The sequence below is a fragment of the Petaurus breviceps genome, unplaced genomic scaffold (genome assembly GCF_028583685.1).
Source record: "Petaurus breviceps papuanus isolate PSGF00001 unplaced genomic scaffold, PetGlider_PUasm1.0 128, whole genome shotgun sequence".
Taxonomy (NCBI): Eukaryota; Metazoa; Chordata; class Mammalia; order Diprotodontia; family Petauridae; genus Petaurus; species Petaurus breviceps.
The window spans coordinates 10642955-10660663 of NW_027185664.1; the positions used below are offsets into that span (position 1 = coordinate 10642955).

Below are 17709 nucleotides of genomic sequence, written 5' to 3' on the forward strand. Positions count from 1 at the left end.
TCTGAATTAGGAAAGCCTTTTTAAATGCCTTGTGTTTAAGTTTCATTATCTAAAAAAGAGAAAATAATTAACTTGACATTTTCTAGGGAAAAGTGGGCTGCTGATACAACCCCCACTATTCAATTTAAGAACCTCAGGTTCCTTCCCTGTAAGACAATGATAATAACTCCTGTGGTGTCTGACTCACAGGGTGGTTATGAGAGTCTAACAACATAAAACAAAGAATTCTGCAAGATGGCAAAAATGTTATTTTAATATCTGCTATTATCATCATTATTGATGGGGAAGAGTGACAATCCCCTCATTCCTGTAACAACTGTTTACCTTGCCTTCATTCCCTACTGGTACCATTGCTATCTTTATATTGATCTTCTTGGGAGCAAACTAGCCTATATCTAAAGATGACAGTAGGGAACCTAATGAATAAAGCTTATCATTAAGTCTTTCTAAGATACTTGGAAGGTAAAAAGGCCTCAAGGGAGCATATATATGAAAGGCCTAAAGAGCTGCTAGATAATTTTATACATAATATTATTGATTATTACAAAAACCACAATTTCTGTTTGTATAGGACTTAAGGCTTACAAACTGCTTTCCTTGCAACCATGTCACAACTTCACAATCTCTGAGAGGGAGGTATTACACTTATTATTATTCCTGTTTTTCAAGTAAGGAAAATAAGACTTTGAACAGTGAAGTTACTGGTCTAAGGTCATGAAGCCTACTCACTAGTAAGATCTGAACCCAGATCTCCTGACTGCAAGTCCAGTGCTTTTTGCATCAGAGTATTTTCTCTAACATTTGGCTTATTCTAGAGAATCCAAAAAATGTTTAAGTAAGTGTTTAAAGTTGCTTAGTTAGTTTAAAGTTCTCCACATTTGAAAACAGTCTTCCTATCCCCTGGCACAGGTTAGATCTGGAGACCATATATGACAGGGTTCCCCTCGATCTCTGCCCAAAACTCTCTTCTAAAATATACTACTATAAAAACTTGATGCTTTGGGTTCAGTTTTTGGAGCCTTGAAACAACCAAGATCAGTTAAACAAATAATTACTACTAAAGGAGCCCTTGAAAGAAAAGGATGGAAAAAAGTCCTTAGTTTTTCGTCTTTTAATATAGGAAATTACTCTTTTGCTTAACAAATTAACAAATAGATCTTTAAAGATATTTCTTAAGTATAATTTAAAGAAAAGGTGGGTTTCTGGTTCAATTGTGACACTGCAAGGGCACAGCAACAGGCCATACTTGCAACACAGTTCCTCTTCAATATTTAATTGCTAAAAATTCAAGTAGTTGGGTGGCACAATGAGTAAGGGCGCTGGCCCTGGAGCCTGGAGGACCCGGGATCAGTTCCAGCCTCAGATACTTAACACCCACACAAAAAACACTGGCTGTGTAACCTTGGGCAAGTTACTTAACCCCAAATGCTTTAAAAAAAAAATTCAAGCGGCAATTTGTACTGAATTTCTCAATACAGCAAAATTAAATGGATGTAAAAGTCTATTCATAATCAAGAAAGAAATGAAGAAGTCAATAAAATGAATCCATACCTGTCCCTAACTTCTGAATTACATGAGATGGGATAGGACACTGGCGACTCTCACGGTTAAAATGTCGGTCAGATGAAAATCGACGGATGATTAATCTTATTGTATGTGGCTTCCTTCCATCTTTGCATACTCTGAAAATAAGGAACCACTGTACTTAGGAAATTCCAAATAAGGCATAGTAGCACCTCACTTAAATTTGGAAGTCTCCTATCTATGGAACTGCAACTGTCTACAACATAATCAAGAACCAGGAAATTAAAAAGACTACAGAGCAACAAAAATAATTATCACAAAGTTCACATATTCATAGGACAGCCCCTCAAGCTCTCACTCAGAAACTCTTTAGTCTTAATTTAAACACAATAATCCTAACAAGCTTGGTTATCTGCTTTCCCAGCCTCCAGCAATCGAGAAGCAAGACAGTCAAGCAGCACTGCTACTGGCATGCGCTCTAAGGCAAGTGACAGAGAAGGAAGCACCTAATAAGGAAGGAAGCAAATAAAGTTTTAAAAGCAGATACACAAAAAAGTGTATTATTTTAGGGCCAGTTAATCACTATGTAAATAGCCCTATATACATTTAGGGGCATTGCTGCAGAAACAGAATATACTAGTAATGACCCTGATTCATAAATAAAGGATGAAACTATGTTCATTATACTCTATTCAAGAAGACAAGTAAGTGTATAATGTATTTTTAGAAAGAGTTTCAATAAAAATGGTCAAAACAACAAAAAAAAAGTGTTGGCACTCAGAGGGATATATTTCAATTATTTGGAAAATTATTTCATTAGAACACCTCCTTCCTGAGGGGGAAAAAATCCTGATCATGACTTTTTTCTTTCTACTTTACAAAATACAGATTTTAATCTCTTTGACATGTTTTCTAGAGATGATGAGCAAATAACAATGGATAAGAATAGTATCCACTTTTAAAAATTGTTCAAACTGAGCTTTTTAGCTGGACACTTAAACAGAACACTCAGAAGTATGTAAGAAACACCTATTTATCTTTAATTGCTTTTCCATTGAACTTTCTAATAAGTATAACTTTGTCTACTCATAATAGAATAGCAATATTTTTATTCTTTTCTGTGAACATATCAATAATTAACATCTTACAGTTAAATATATTCTAATAATGATTAAACTAATTAAGGAAATAATCTTCTACATATTGGAGGATAAAAGTAATTTTAAACTATCCAGGTCACAAAGAACTGAAAAAATCATGTTGTTCTAAACACTTATTCTGGCTCCTAAAAGATAGATGAAATATCAGATGATTTTAAATTGCCATTTATATAATATTCATTACCAAATACTTCAGCATTTTAAAAAGTATTAGATTTTAGAAGGATTGAAAAAGAAAAAAAAACTACCATTATTTTAAGGAATTTATCCTAAGATTTTCCCCTTTTAAGGGAAAGCAAAAGAAACCTATGAATTTTCAACATACTTCTTTAATTGAAACTATCTGCTGATCTTTTTACATAAAAGAGATTTGCATTTTCATGTACCATCCTCTCCTTCTGTTCCACAATGAATGTGGAAATTCTTGTTATATTCAGTTTTTGTTCAAAGTTCAGAATGAAAAATAAAATTCTTCACTGGATGGGTGGATAGTAAGAGTCTTCACATGGTCAAGATGTGCAATCTCAGTTCTGTGGAAATGGTCACAGCCAGTCCTGTGAGTGGGAGATAATAGGAAAGCTGTATTTCTGTGGTTTCCCTGCCATACACAATTGTTCATAAAAGTCAGGGAGTTCAGAATAACCTTGGATTTGGATATGATGATTTGTATGACCCAATTCCACAGAAGTCTTCCCAGGAACAGGCCGAGTCATAATACTGGAGCTGGGTCATACTAATCTGTCCTCAGCTGACTACAGCACTCTAAGCTGCATGGTTATACTGAGCGGATGAGAACCTTGCTTCAAGTGGTGGGGAAAATTAAAGAAATTCAACTTTTGGAGCTCATTCAACTTTCAACTGAATTATAATCACAGCCTCTCTGCCTTTACCTACAGGATTTTTTGTTGCTAGGATTCTCCCTTCAATCCAAAGGTGGAAAGTACCACTGTGGTTTATACCCTACAAACCTCTAATAGAGGAAATCCAATCAGGGATTTGGGGGTTTGGGCTGGGAAAGAAACAATTTTCTAGAGAATGTATAGAAGTAGATCTGGTGGTAAATGGGTCAGAAGGCTGAATTTACTTGCCAAGCCTATGGTCTCAGAAGCAACTCATAAATTCATATTTTTATACTTACTTAGTCCCAGTCAAACTTTCATATAACCTCATTCACTCAAAGTTAGCCATTTTGTTCTTTTATCATACTCTTACAACATTAACAGTCTAAGAAAAGGTAGGAAGGGGGTTATAAACTGAAAGAATAAGCTTCAAAGCACTGTATATTCATCTCCTTAATTGCTCTTTAACCTAAGAATAAATACACCTCTTCCAAGAGAGATTTAGAACAAGACCCTTCTAGATTACAGCAGGCTCAATGACCTAACTTCCCTAAATCCTGGTCCCCACTGTAACCCTTTCCTTTTGCTGGAGGAAATGCAAATGGTGATATTTTAGTTTCAGGGAGGGAAAGGCAAAGCAATTGTTTCAGAAAAATTATTGTCAAATAGCAGATAAGGGAGTCTTCAGGAGAGTCAGATACCAAGTTACTAAATTCTAAGCAACAGAAGTAAAAAAAAGAAAAAAAATTATAAAAATGGACATATCATTACTCTTGTTAGCACATCATGGAAATTTTACATTTATATATAATATATTTAAATATAAATTTAATTTATCTCTCAAGTGTTAGCCTCTAGTTTAATCTACAGCTTATAAAAAAGAACATCAATTATCCTTTCAATGTATATTATATAGAATACAAATAAGATAACTCAGCAAGAAGGCAAATCACCTGTTTAAAAGACTAGCAAGTAGTTCTTCAATTTTTTTTTTAGCTTCCACTTCTGATGAGCACTTTTTAAAGGAATCTTCTTCACTAAAGGACTACCAAAATATACACAAATGTTAATGGATTATTTCAGACCCTAATAAACAATTTCTACTCTTAGAATGTATGTCAAATTTCCAAATAGTAATTTCTTCATCTGTAAAATAAGGGAGCTATCTATATTGTCTATAAGTTATCTTCCAGCTCTAAATCTAGGCTTCTATGTTTCTAAATAAGGGCACTAACATATGTGTGTGTATATGTATGTATGTATATATTACTATTTACTATGTTTTATTAATTCCTTAGGTTTAGTTATATTTTTAACACTGTCTTTTTAACCGAGTTAGTGTCCTTACCAGCTCCAACCCTACTGTGACTTCAGGAAAGCTCTGTTTCAATTTCAATAAAATAAAGGTGATGACAGCCTTCCTGTCTCACCTTATACCAGGGCTGCTGTGAATTAAGAAAACCTGATTCAAAAAATACTTAATAAATACTTATTAAACAGAAAGCAGAGTACAACAGAGATTGAAAGCAATAAAATATGTGTCCCATGACCCAAGGAGTTTAAAATCTAGCAGGGGGGACAAGGTATAAACATAAACAGCTGAGTAGCTGAGACTAAATGAAATAGAAAAAAATAGATTACCAGAAAGTGAGTAGGATAAGACCAGAAAGATAGGTTCAAGCCATTCTGTGGAGGGACTTGAGTGCCAGGTAATAAGGTCGGGAATGTAACCCATGGGGAAAGGAGGGCCACTGAAAGTCTCTAAGCAGTAATAACAGACTTTACAATTCATAAAACAATTTCCTCAAAATAATCCTGTGATAGAAGTGGTACAAATTCTAATGGGAATGGGAACTTGAAGATCTTCTCTGCCCTTTAATATGCCTAGGGGGGAATCTGAAGGCCTTCCCTGCTTTGAAAGTAAACGCTGCCCCCTCATGGGCTGAATGTAGTCACATGGAGTCTGTGGTGGGAGGGAGTTTGCTGAAGGACAGAGCAGAGCCAGAGGAAGCTGGGAGTCAGAGCTAGAGAGACGGAGGGAGAGAGAGGACGCTTAGGCAAGGAGACTGAGAGGTCTGTGAGTAAATACTGATTTTGTATTGATTTGTGGGAAAGCTAAAAAGGATGCTGTGGCTCTCTGTGTTGTTATGTCTTGTTAACTTCATGACTATGATGGAATAGGCTTACTGGTTTTGGGATTCGGTTTTCTGGTGTCTAAATAAATGTTTTCCTCTATTTAGAGAGTTTGTTATATTCTGCAATCATCAAGATCCATGTGGGAATTTTTATAGTCACGGTCTTTCTCGTGATTGTGGGTGCTGTAAATATCACATCGGCACTACACAAATCCATTTTATATCTCTAAAAGCTTGGGCTCTCTTCAAAGGTTAATGATATGAATACAGTCAATGGCTAGTAAATGGCATACAGGACTCAGATCCAAGAACACTGCTATGTTGTCGTTTTTTGTTTTTTTTCACTATGCCATGTTGCTTCTCTGTGCAGAGTCATATAATCACATCTATATAGTAAGATTGATCTGAAATAGTGTATAGGAAGAATTAAATGGGGAAGAAATCATAAATGGGAAGATCAGTTTAGCAGCTTTTGTAATAGACCAGGCAAGGTGATCTGGAATGTAGTGATGGCAAACAAAGATGGCCTCAAGAGCTACTCCAGTGCTAGAAGCTCTTCAGTCACAACTAGTAGAACATAAGCTCCTTGAAATCAGCAATTGTCTTGTTTTATCTTTGTATGCCCAATGCCTTGCAGATACCAGGTACTTAGAAGATGTTTAACTAAGTTTAATCAAAAGGACATGGAAGGTAAAGGAGAGAAAGATGCACAAATAAAAACTGGCACTGAGAGTGCCTAGAAGAATGGCAATTCCATTAACAGAAATACAGAAGTCAAGAAGAAGAACAGATTTTGAGATGAAGATAATCAGTTTTAACCAGAACTTATACAATGAGTAGGCAATGAGCGAGATAACCTTCAAGGGTCCTTTCCAATGCTATGAGTGTCATGCTGGACATGTTGAATTTAAACACAAAGGTGGAAACTGAGGTCCAGAGGTTGAGCTGAAGATAGAGATCTGGGAGTCATTCATTGGCTTTAATGTTACTACAGCCCCAAGAGTCAATGAGATCACCAAGAGAAAGAGAAAAGAAATAGACTAAGCAAAAAATCCTGGGAAAAGATAAGGCATGAGGAGAAAAAGAGTCAACAAAGACTTCTTGGAGTTACTCCAGAAGCAGCTGTAGAAGGAGAGGACAAAAAGGGTTGTGAATATTGGTAAATGCAAGAGTGAGGCAAAGGATAACAAATGAGAATTGTCACTGGGTTGGGCAATTTGGAGGTTAACAGTAACATAAAAAGTTTCTGTAGAGTAGTGGGAAATGAAGCAGTTCCAATGAGTGGAGGAGCTAGTAACTGATCATCATGTGTGAAAGGCACTGGAGGGATGCATAGAGTGTTCTTCAAGAAGTCTGCAAGCCAAAGGACAAGGAAATATAATACAGTAAGTGTCATCAGCACGAAGAAAAAAGGAGGGGCAAACCTAAGTATGTTTATAGGTAAAAAAAATATAGAGTCAGTGGATAAAAGAAACTCAAAATGAAATGGATGATGAAGGAAATGAACTGGGGAAAAGGGAAAGAAGTAGACTGTGGGAAAGAAGGTTACTCTGAAACAGGAGGGAAGGAAGAGAATATGAGGAAAGTCAAGGAATTTCAAAGTAGATAGATGACCTTCATTTCAGTAAAGTAGGTTATATGCAGAGTGTAGACAGAAGTCAGGAGTGGGTTATAGACTTGAAGAGAGTAAAATTGGTTTGGAACAGCACTTTAGAGAATGTGATGTGTAGTTAATTAACACTGAATAAAGCTTTCCACACAACAGAAGATAAATAATTGAAGAATGTTTAAATATTAAAAAACAAAGCATGAATTAAAACCAGGTAAGCAACACTCAAAAAAGGAATTTACCTAAGGATTTTATCATGCAAGTGGTTGAAAAGATTAAGAATTGTAATAGCTTCCCCAAATGTTCATGCTCTTGACATTCACATTACATTGCTAATAATTTAATCTTCATACCATGCAACATGTTTTCCCCCAGCTATTTTTGCCTTTTCAATTCAGTCAACGTAGACTTTTTCATCCTTTTTTTATTCTTTAAGTTTCCTTTAGGATATTAACATTATTGTTTAATTTGTCTATCAATGAAATTCATTTGACTGAAGGAAAAATTATTTCTCTTATATCTCCTTTTATGATATCAAATAGAATAAGTTAAAATAAATGGGTATATTTAACTACACATATATTTATAGTATACTAATAATAATAATGGCTAACATTTATACAGTGCTTACTATGTATCAGGCAATATGCTAAATGCTTTACAATTATTATTTCATTTGATGAATGTGTCACTTTAGCAATACTTATAACCCTTTGCCATCATTCCCATCTTCCCAAGAAATATCTTATATTCTAAGCATATCTACTATAAAACACTAAGTCTTCATAAAATTGATTCTATATACTTTAAAAATACTGTGTTTAATACTACAATGTACAGTATAATTAAGCAAAGCTACATTACAAGAACAGAAATTTAAATTTAAATTTTGTCTTTTGTACACATGAAAACTAGCTGCATTTTATTCAAACTACTCATCAAATGCAACAAATTGTATTTTTATGAAGAAAGGATTGTTTGGTTGACCCATGGGTGGGGAAACTGTGACCTAAATTCTTAAGTGCAGCCTTTTAACTAAATTTGGATTCATGTGTCCTTAAGGCTGCAGATTTCCCACCCCAGGGTTAACCAATCAAATTAGAAAAGTTTAGTTGTGACACACCAAAAATCTTAAAATTTTAATTTACTATAAACATAATATTCAAAACTGTTTTCCATTCTGAAAAGTTACACAGAACTTCACATGAAACATTCACCTGAGGTGGCCCTGAGGGAGTCACAGGTGAGTTGTCTTCTCCAAAGCTGAGCTTCTGTATACGCTGAGCAACTGAAATTCCTAGTTCTTTCTCTAGTACTTCAGGTGAAAAGGTTTGGAGATCATGGACACTACTGATACCCAATGATTCAAGGCGTTTCGTAGTTTTATAGCCAATACCTAGGTAATAAGAAAAAGATAAAAGTAATGTAATATTTCACATATAGGAAAAGAGGGACTATATATTCCTCACCACAGCCCAGCACAGTGCTATCATAATTGTTGTTTTTTAATGTTTGTTAAATGAAATGAAACTTTCATCTTATTTTAAATAACACTGAAGATGTCAGCAATTCACAGGTATTTTTCAAATTTGTTGTTGTTCAATCATGACCCTGTGGTCCATGGGGCTTTCTTGACAAAGATACTACAGGGATTTGCCATTTCCTTCTCCAATGGATCCAGTGGATCCTTTTGTCAGGCAATCAGAGGTCATGTAAGTTGCCCAGAGTCACACATCTAGAAAGTATTCTGAGGCTAGATTTGAACTCAGGTCTTCTTAACTACAGGTCCAGTGCTCTATCCACTGGACCATCAGTTGCCTCTTTTTTTTCCCTCTATTTTTCAATGGAAAATTTAATTAGGATATCTGATGCTAAAATAATACAGATAAAAACTCAAGTTTAAAAAAAGGGAATTTATTCAGTATCTCATATGATTTTCAAAATAACCCTGGGAGGCACCAAATATATTTATTAACCATTTTACGGATGCAATAAAAGGCTCTCAGTTTAGGTGACATACCTGGAATCATAGTGTGAGTGCTAGAAGCAGGGTACAATCCCATATTTCCAAATCAATCACTCATTCTGCTACACCATGCTGGCTTTCAAATGGAAAAGAATGATATGTATTTATCCATTATAATTATTAAGTCCATAATACCTCACTTATCTAGAAGCCTTGGAAACCAACATGGTGCAATGGAAAAGAACACTGGATTTGTAATGAAAACACCTGGTATTGAATTCCAGCCCTGTCACTTAGTTAGCTAGTTGTCCTTCCCTTCTATGGGTCTTAATTTCCTTATTTTAAATGAGGAGGTTGCATTGTATCAGGGATTCTCAATTTTTTTTTAATCTCAGGAGCCCTTTACACTCTTAAAAATTACTCAGGACCTCAAAGAGCTTTTGTTTATGTGTTTTGTATGCAGCAATATTTACCATATTAGATATTAAAACAGATCATTTAAAAAATACTTATTAATTTACTTAAAATAATAAACCTTCATGCAAACATAAATAGCATGTTTTTGTGAAAATAATCGTATTTTTCAAAACAAAAAATTAATGAGAAGAATGGAATTGTTTTGCATATTTTTCTATGACTTAGAAGAAATTCGGATTTTCTTATCTGCACCTGTAATCTGTGAAAAAATGATGCTCTGGTTGAAGTATATTTAAAAATCTACAGCCTTGGGACAGCTAGGTGATGCAGTGAATAGAGCACCAGCCCTGGAGTCAGGAGGACCTGAGTTCAAAACCAGCCTCAGACACTTGACACACTTACCAGCTGTGTGACTTTGGGCAACTCACTTAACCCCAACTGCCCTCCAAAAAAAAGCAAAAAAAAACAAAACAAAACAAAAACTCCAGCCTCACAAAGATATGTAGATGGAAAAGGGAGGGATGTTTTAATAGAAAAATAACATTAGTATTCTGATTATGAAAATAGTTTTGCCCTCATGGACCCCAGGGTCTTGGGACCACATTTTGACAACCACTACAGGAGATGATCCCTGAGGTCCCTTCCCATTCTAACTCTATGATGCTATGGTCATGTATTTGGTAGTCTTAAATATCTAGAGGGAAGCTAGAAGGTGCAGTTGATTGAGTTCTGGGCTTGGACTCAGGAAGATTCTTCTTCCTGAGTTCAAATCTGGCCTCAGACAAGTCACTTAATCCTATTTGCTCAGTTCCTCATCTGTAAAATGAGCTAGAGAAGGAAACAGCAAACCACTCCAGTATCTTTGCCAAGGAAATCCCAAATGGGGTCATGAAGAGCTAGACATGACTGAAAATGACTGAACAACAACAAAATAGCTAGAAAACAAATAAGTTCCAGGATATAAATACAAAAGTCCTTAGAGTAAACAAAATAAATACCACTGAGTTGAAACTCTGAAGCTTATTCATTTTACTTCAAGAAAAACACTTTCTGCCTTTATTTAGAATTTTAACCTTATTTTAAGTAAAATTTTAGTAAAGTTTTATTTGTTTTATCAACCCATGGCAGTCAGAACTATTGAATTAGAAAGGAAAGTTGCTGAGGATACACAAGCTGAAAGTAATCAGGGGTAGCAAGTGAGCAGTCAACAATAACAAAAGACACAAAAAATGTAAAAAGCAGGTCCAAGAATTGAAAAAACTGTAGCAGGACGTGGCCATTTAGTTTGGGAGCAAAGAGTCCTCTACACCATTTTAATAAGCCCTAAGGATATCACTATATTCTGATAATTCTCATAATGAAAATGGGGAAGGGGAACAGAGGAAAGGAATAAGTGTTTACACAATACCTACTATGTGCCAGTCACTGTGCTATAAATACTTTACAAATATTATCTCATTTGATACTTATCCTGTGGAAAAAACTAAGAAAAGTTTAAATTACGAGGGTAGAGAAGTGTTTATTAGAATGATAGATTTTCATGAAAAAAATCTTTTAACCTCACTCTCAACAATGCTACATAAATGTGGTGCAATTACAGTCATAATGCGGTGTCACTATCACTAACTGATTCTGAACAATTCAACCATTTAACCTTCTGAGAAAATCAGAGCAAAACAGAATTAGGAGAAGATAGTCTCCTACTTCATTATACTGTATTCTCTGAGGGAATGGAGGAATGGAGAGGGGCCTAGAAGTGACTAAATTTAACCAAATTGCATTATGCTTCTTGTTTATAATGAGTTTTATACTAATACTTTTACTGACCATATAAAAGTATACACAGCAATGAGTTTAGAAATTGTACCATATCATATTTCCTATGTATTTAATATGAGCTGACTATGGGTTTACTTATTTTTTTTTTCAAATAAGTAGATCAAGTGAATAAGAATCCTAATATAAGCCATGGAATACAACGTAATTTCCAAAAAGATTCAAAAGTAACAAAATATGGGGGGAGGGGGGCAGCTGGGTGCCGCAGTGAGTAAAGCCCCGGCCAGGAGTCAGGAAGAACTGAGTTCAGTTCCGGCCTCAGACACTTAACACCCACACAAAAAAACTAGCTGTGCAACCTTGGGCAAGTTACTTAACCCCAATTGCCCTCCAAAAAGAAAAAAAAAAGTAACAAAATACAAACAAAGTAAATCATCTTTCTTACCAGGCATTTGCTTTATGTGGTCCAAACTACCAATGAGATCTTGACAACTTTCAGGCATTAAAACTGTTTGTTGATTTGGTTTAAAGGTACCAGAGACTAGTTTGGACAATAGTTTATTCGAAGCTATTCCAGCACAGCCTGTGAGACCCAACTGATTAAATATGGCTTCTCTCATCTCTGCTGCAATCTGAGATCCAATGAGTAATCTCACATGCAAAACGTCATTTAGATTTACAGCTATAAAAACAACATACATGGTTAAATGTTAAATAAAGAGCTAGAAGGCAGATGGGAAGTCATCTATCTTATTTAATCTATATTTTTCCCCTTATACTGCCACACATTTTGTCTTATTTTCTCTGTTGCTCACAGTGTTGTTATAAGCCAAAGAATGATACTATCACCTCATTTCAAGCACCTATAACATTGTTAATATATTCTGTGGATATTCAATAAATAATTGTTGAGATAAACCACTGGTTAATATGATTAAAAAAGAGAGAAGAAAACAAAATCACTAATATCAAAAATGAAAAGGCTGAATATGCCATTAATGAAGATAAAAATAAAACAATCATTAGGAGGTATTTTGCCCAACTATATGCCAATAAATTTAACAATTTTAGTAAAATGGAAAAATACTTACAAAAATATAAATTGCCTAGGTTAATAAAAGAGGAAACAATATCTAAATAAACCTATTTAAGAAAAAAAGAAATTGAACAGACAATAAATGCACTTAAGAAAAAAAGCATCGGGAACAGATGGATTTACAAGTGAATTCTACCACTTTAAGATCAATTCAGTATTATCCAATATCCAATATTGACCCTGATCTTTCAAAAATATGTTAATATTCACCAGCTACAGATGACAGAAAGCTAAGAACAAAACAAGTATCAAGATTCAGAAACATCACAACAATTCAGGTGTGGTAAACTAAGATGAAAAGTTAACTAAGATGTAAAATGATTAAAATAACAAGATGCAAAATCCTGCTCATGGGTTTAAAAGCAGGATGGGGAATATGATGTTTAGCACCAGTCTACATGTAAAATGTGTGGGGCTTTTAGTTGGCTACAAAGCCAATATGAACAAACGGTATAAATTACTTCCAGAAAAATCACATACAATTTGGAACTGTAATATAAATGTATTAACAAGAACATAGGGAAATTTCACATAATATCAGAGTTGGAAAGTATGTCAAGGATCCAGGTTCTTGGTGAAGACCCTTACTAATGGCAAACCCATCTTCTGAGGCCCTCTCCATATTGGATAGCTCTGGTTTTCTTATATGGAGTCAAATTCACTTTGCATCTTCTACCCTTTACTCTTAATTCTGTCTTCTGAGGTCACTCTCAAAAAAGTCTAATGACATGATAGCCCTTCAAATACTTAAAGATCCCTATCATTTTTCTGCAGGGAAGGCAGGCTGAAATGAACTACTGTTAAAATGTGAGGCTTTGAGCAATCGTAAAGAAACATGAAAGAATAGGTATCTAGAGAAGAGGGGGATTAGGAGACTGGAGAAAGTCCCAGAAAGGAAAGTAGAAGGAAACCAAAGACAAATTTAATCTACTTTGAAATTCTGCCTTTAGTCAGGCCTGGTATGGGAACGATACAGTGAGGGAAAATGAAAAAGAACTCTCCTGAAGGAAAGGATGTTAGAAAGTTAATTCTTTTGAAATTGGGTAGGTAACTTTTGAAAACAGTATCGAAAAGACTCAATAGTGGTAGGGCTGTCATAATGACTATTCCATGTATCAGTAATATTTGCTAAAGCTTTTCAACTTGCAATGTAGAGATTAAATAACCTAGAAAGCTTCTTAACTGTGTGGATTACCTCAACTACAAACAGCAATATTGCCCCCAAAGCATAGTTTCAGTATAACAAAGTAACAAGCTACAAAATATTCTCAATGGTTACTAAACCGGAAAATAAAAACTCACACTGATTATTGTAAACATGACCAGAGACAGCCACTACCGAATAGTCATCACTCTGCAGTTGATTCAGTCTCTTCTCAACTGTCTGGGTTATATCCACAAAATTTTCATCAAATCCCAGTCTTTCAACAACTGGACTGAATTCTTCCAATAACTCTAAAGGGAAATAATATTAGAGTACATATATAAACTGAAGTTATAACTAAAATAGTCTAAAATAACATGTTAAGTTTTAATTGCACAATTTTAAAATAATTTGAACAGCATGATGTATATTTTGTTAAAAAAAAAAGAGGGGTTAAGTTTCAAAATGTAATAAAACTTCAGTTATGCAAAGACCAACTAACTTTGAGAAATTTTAAAAACTGCCAATAAAAGAAAGTTTACTTCAAGGATTTAGTAATAAATGTAATTTCAAGAGTAGATTTTGAGGTCAGAACATATTTAACCCAATCTACTACTCTTCTATGTTAAAATGATAAGACTGAGGTACTGGAAGGTGCCACATTAACAAAGGAAAATTAAGTTCTACTTACCAAATAAGGCAAGTAAATAAATACATTTTAGAGAAGATTTTCAATAGGAGTTGAAAAAGATTTTCTAGTTAGCCCTGAGCTAACCTGCAAAACCGAGTAAACAAAGTAGATCATTACTCAAGCATTCCAGTTAGTCAAGTTTTACTGCATATCAAAATGATAAATTCAAAAGAACTGTCAAATCTGATACATTAAGATGAAAACTCGTTGACCCTTGGGACTCAATGTATAAATACTAATATAAGACTTCACAATCGAATGCATTAAACAAGAATTTCACTTTTCTCTGAGTCATTCTACATTAGAAACGGCTAGACATTAGAAAGATAAACTGTTAGTCTGTACCAGTGGGATAATTCCTAGGTTCTTTGTGTTCAATCATCTAAAAATTTAAAATGTTATTTCCTTCTACTCATATTACTACTTCATCAGGAAAATACTAAAAATACTTCTTATATTTTATGGATTCCAACTATGATGACACTAGGAAAACCTCTTTCATAAAGCTAACAAGAGTGACTTGATTTTTTTTAAAGCAATTGGGGTTAAGTAACCTGCTCAAGGTTACATGGTCAGTTATTTCTGGGTGTGGTGCTAAGTATCTGAGCCTGGATTCGATCCCCAGGTCATCCCAACACTGGGGCCGGTGCTCTTACTCACTGAGCCACCTGGCCGCCCTGTGACTTAATGATTATGAGGATCAGTTTCAGTCCACCTAGAGACCTTTTCTGTTTGTCAGGTGAGATTAAAGGTACTTCTTGCCAAAAAATGACCCTCTTTTGCTGGTTCATGTCTCTACAAAGTTTACCTCTGACTACTAAGAGTCAAACTTATATTGTAAAACAGAGAATCCGATATAAAAGTAATATTATAAGAACAAAAAACTGGGTTCCAATATCACTGCAGTCACCACTAGGAACAAAAAAATGGTTGTTTGCTTTGAAACTTGTGGGTATGGCAGATGTGGGTTTATGTTTACTAAATTTTTATTAGTAAATGGTAACCTCATATATTTCATTGTTCCTATCTTGGAATGAAACTTTACTTTCTATTGTTTTATTTATCTTTTGTAAATACGATCTCCTGTGCAGCTTTCCCTTACATTGTATTAGTTAATTTAAACTTTTAAAAGGTCTTAATATTCATGATGCTTCCAGTCTTTATAAATAAAACTTACAATGTACTTAAAAAATGGTTGTCATATATTTAACTGAAGATATATCACTGAAAGAGAATCAGTCCATTAGAAGTTTAAAATCAGATACAACATCAAGGTGCACAACCTAATAAAAAACATATAAAGTTAGGATAAAAAACATTAATCAGAGAAGGACTTTTGTTATAAATAGGTCAATAAGTATACCTGATATTTGAAGGATCTATGATTTCCTTAATGCAACAGAGACTTTCTCCACCAAACACTGATCACAACCTATCTATAACTTAGTAGGTAAGTCCTGGTAATTGCCTGAGAAACACAGAGGTTAAGTGATTTCCTTTGGGTAATAGATGTAATAAGTGTCAAAGAGCAGGTTTAAACCCAGATTTTCCTGTATCCAAGATCAAGACTATATCACATCACAAAGCTAATAAGCTAAGTTCATTGGTAATAATCTACACCCTGATACTACATCATGAAGATGGTATAAGGATAATTTAAAAAAAATCTAAAGTCCACTACTAAGTATGTCATTCTCAAAATTGGGAAATCGTGCTCATGTATTTCTAATTCTTTCAAGTCACTAAGATTTCTTTTTGTAAATTATTGCTTCAGTGAAAAATACCATACTGATTTCTACAATCTCCCCTGCTGATTTCACTTTGAAATGGGGAGGGGAAGGAAGGATATGGGGAAAAGATAACATCTATATCCTACTCCAACATTATACTTGGCAACCTTCATTAATCCTTGAGAATCCAACACTCAGTAAAGAAGTGACCACCCAGAATAAATAATTGCAAATTAAATTATTAACCTTTCATGCTCTTAGCAATCATTACTAAGAACAATAAAATATTTTAAATAAATATACATAATTATGAGGAAGAAACAGAAAGACAAAGAAAAGAAGCTCATTTGCAAGTAATCAAAAAGTGGTGTATATTCATTTAAGATTTTTTTCTTTCAAGTTTCAAGACTTTTGGTTTAGGGAATCAGGAATCTGTAAATTGCTAAAACCTCAGTTCACTACTAGTTGTACTACCATGGGGAAATCAGTTGATTTTGGGTCCTGTTTCCTTTCTGTTTAATTGTGATGATAAAAATTGCACTCCTCCAAAATAAAAATTTGCAGAGGTGAGGAACTATAGGTGCATATAGACATAGATACACACATACATACACATACATGTACATTATATACACACATATATTACATCTATTCTAAGACAGTTCATGTGTTGGTTGGTTTTACTAAAATGTTTTTTTTTAAACTCTTTTAAAATCTTTCTTAGTAGGGATGGCTTGCTGGGTAGATGGGAAGATATATTCAGAAATGAAAGTGATTAAATATATGTGCATGTATATGTATGTATGAAATTTTAATCTCCTAAAATTAATATTTGTATGATGTACCTCACAGGGTTGTTGAAAGGAAAAGAATTTTGTGCACTATAATGTACTCATAACATGGGTGGGCTGGTCTGTGAGGACCAGTATTCCTATAAGTATGGAGCTATTTCCTGCCTGGTTTCAGTCCCAGTTGCCATGTGGATGACTCAGTGGTTGGTGCTACATGATGAGAGTCTTCTAATTAGCTGCAGAGCTAAAAGAACTTTTGACTCAGAAATTACTGAGCTGGACGAGCATACAAAAGGACTAACTAGCACTTTTCTCATTCTTTTCCCATGATGGCTTTAAGGGCCACTTTGAATTGGTCCTGAGAGAGGGATAGGAAAGGGGTGATGGCCATGCTCCCCTTACACACATGCAGCTATGAGCTCATGGACATCTTTGTGTTTATTCTTCTTCAACCTTAGTTAAGTATTTCAAGATATATATGTATAGGCAATGATGTTGTGAATTTGGGAGATCCAAAGGTTGCATCAGAATTGACTGGTGGCAGAAGAGACTACAGAGATGCTAATGGTTAATAGCAGTGGAAATGGCTATCAATGGATGCAGAAAGACAGTCACCTCAGGACAGAGGTAGGTCCAGGGAGTGTGACCCCTCAAAGTGCAGAGTGTCAGCTATAGACTCCAGAAAGGGACTGACAAGCAGACAACTTGACCTACACACAAGTTCCTTAAAGGAAAATGACCCACCCTTTATAAAGGGAGGAAAAGTCTTATGGTATCTCATGTGTGAGTAACCCTTTTGGATACTGGATTTCCTCTCCTCAAAGGTCTTCA

At 34.7% G+C, this 17709-nt stretch overlaps 1 protein-coding gene across 4 annotated transcripts in view; it reads right to left on the reverse strand.

Moving 5' to 3' along the window:
- The window catches only part of LOC138172126 (DNA polymerase iota-like), a 28311-nt gene that overhangs the window by 2955 nt on the left and 7647 nt on the right, over positions 1-17709 (reverse strand). For 2 of the 4 annotated variants that reach the window (XM_069101731.1, XM_069101721.1), the window contains exons 4-8: positions 13825-13977; positions 11872-12108; positions 8485-8663; positions 4477-4568; positions 1552-1682 (exon numbers count right to left, since the gene is read on the reverse strand). In XM_069101731.1, the coding sequence (XP_068957832.1) occupies positions 1552-1682; positions 4477-4568; positions 8485-8663; positions 11872-12108; positions 13825-13977 (792 nt within the window). Of the gene's footprint in view, positions 1-1551; positions 1683-4476; positions 4569-8484; positions 8664-11871; positions 12109-13824; positions 13978-14357; positions 14481-17709 lie in introns of those variants that run through there. The other 2 variants (XM_069101750.1, XM_069101741.1) reach the window with 2 other exon arrangements.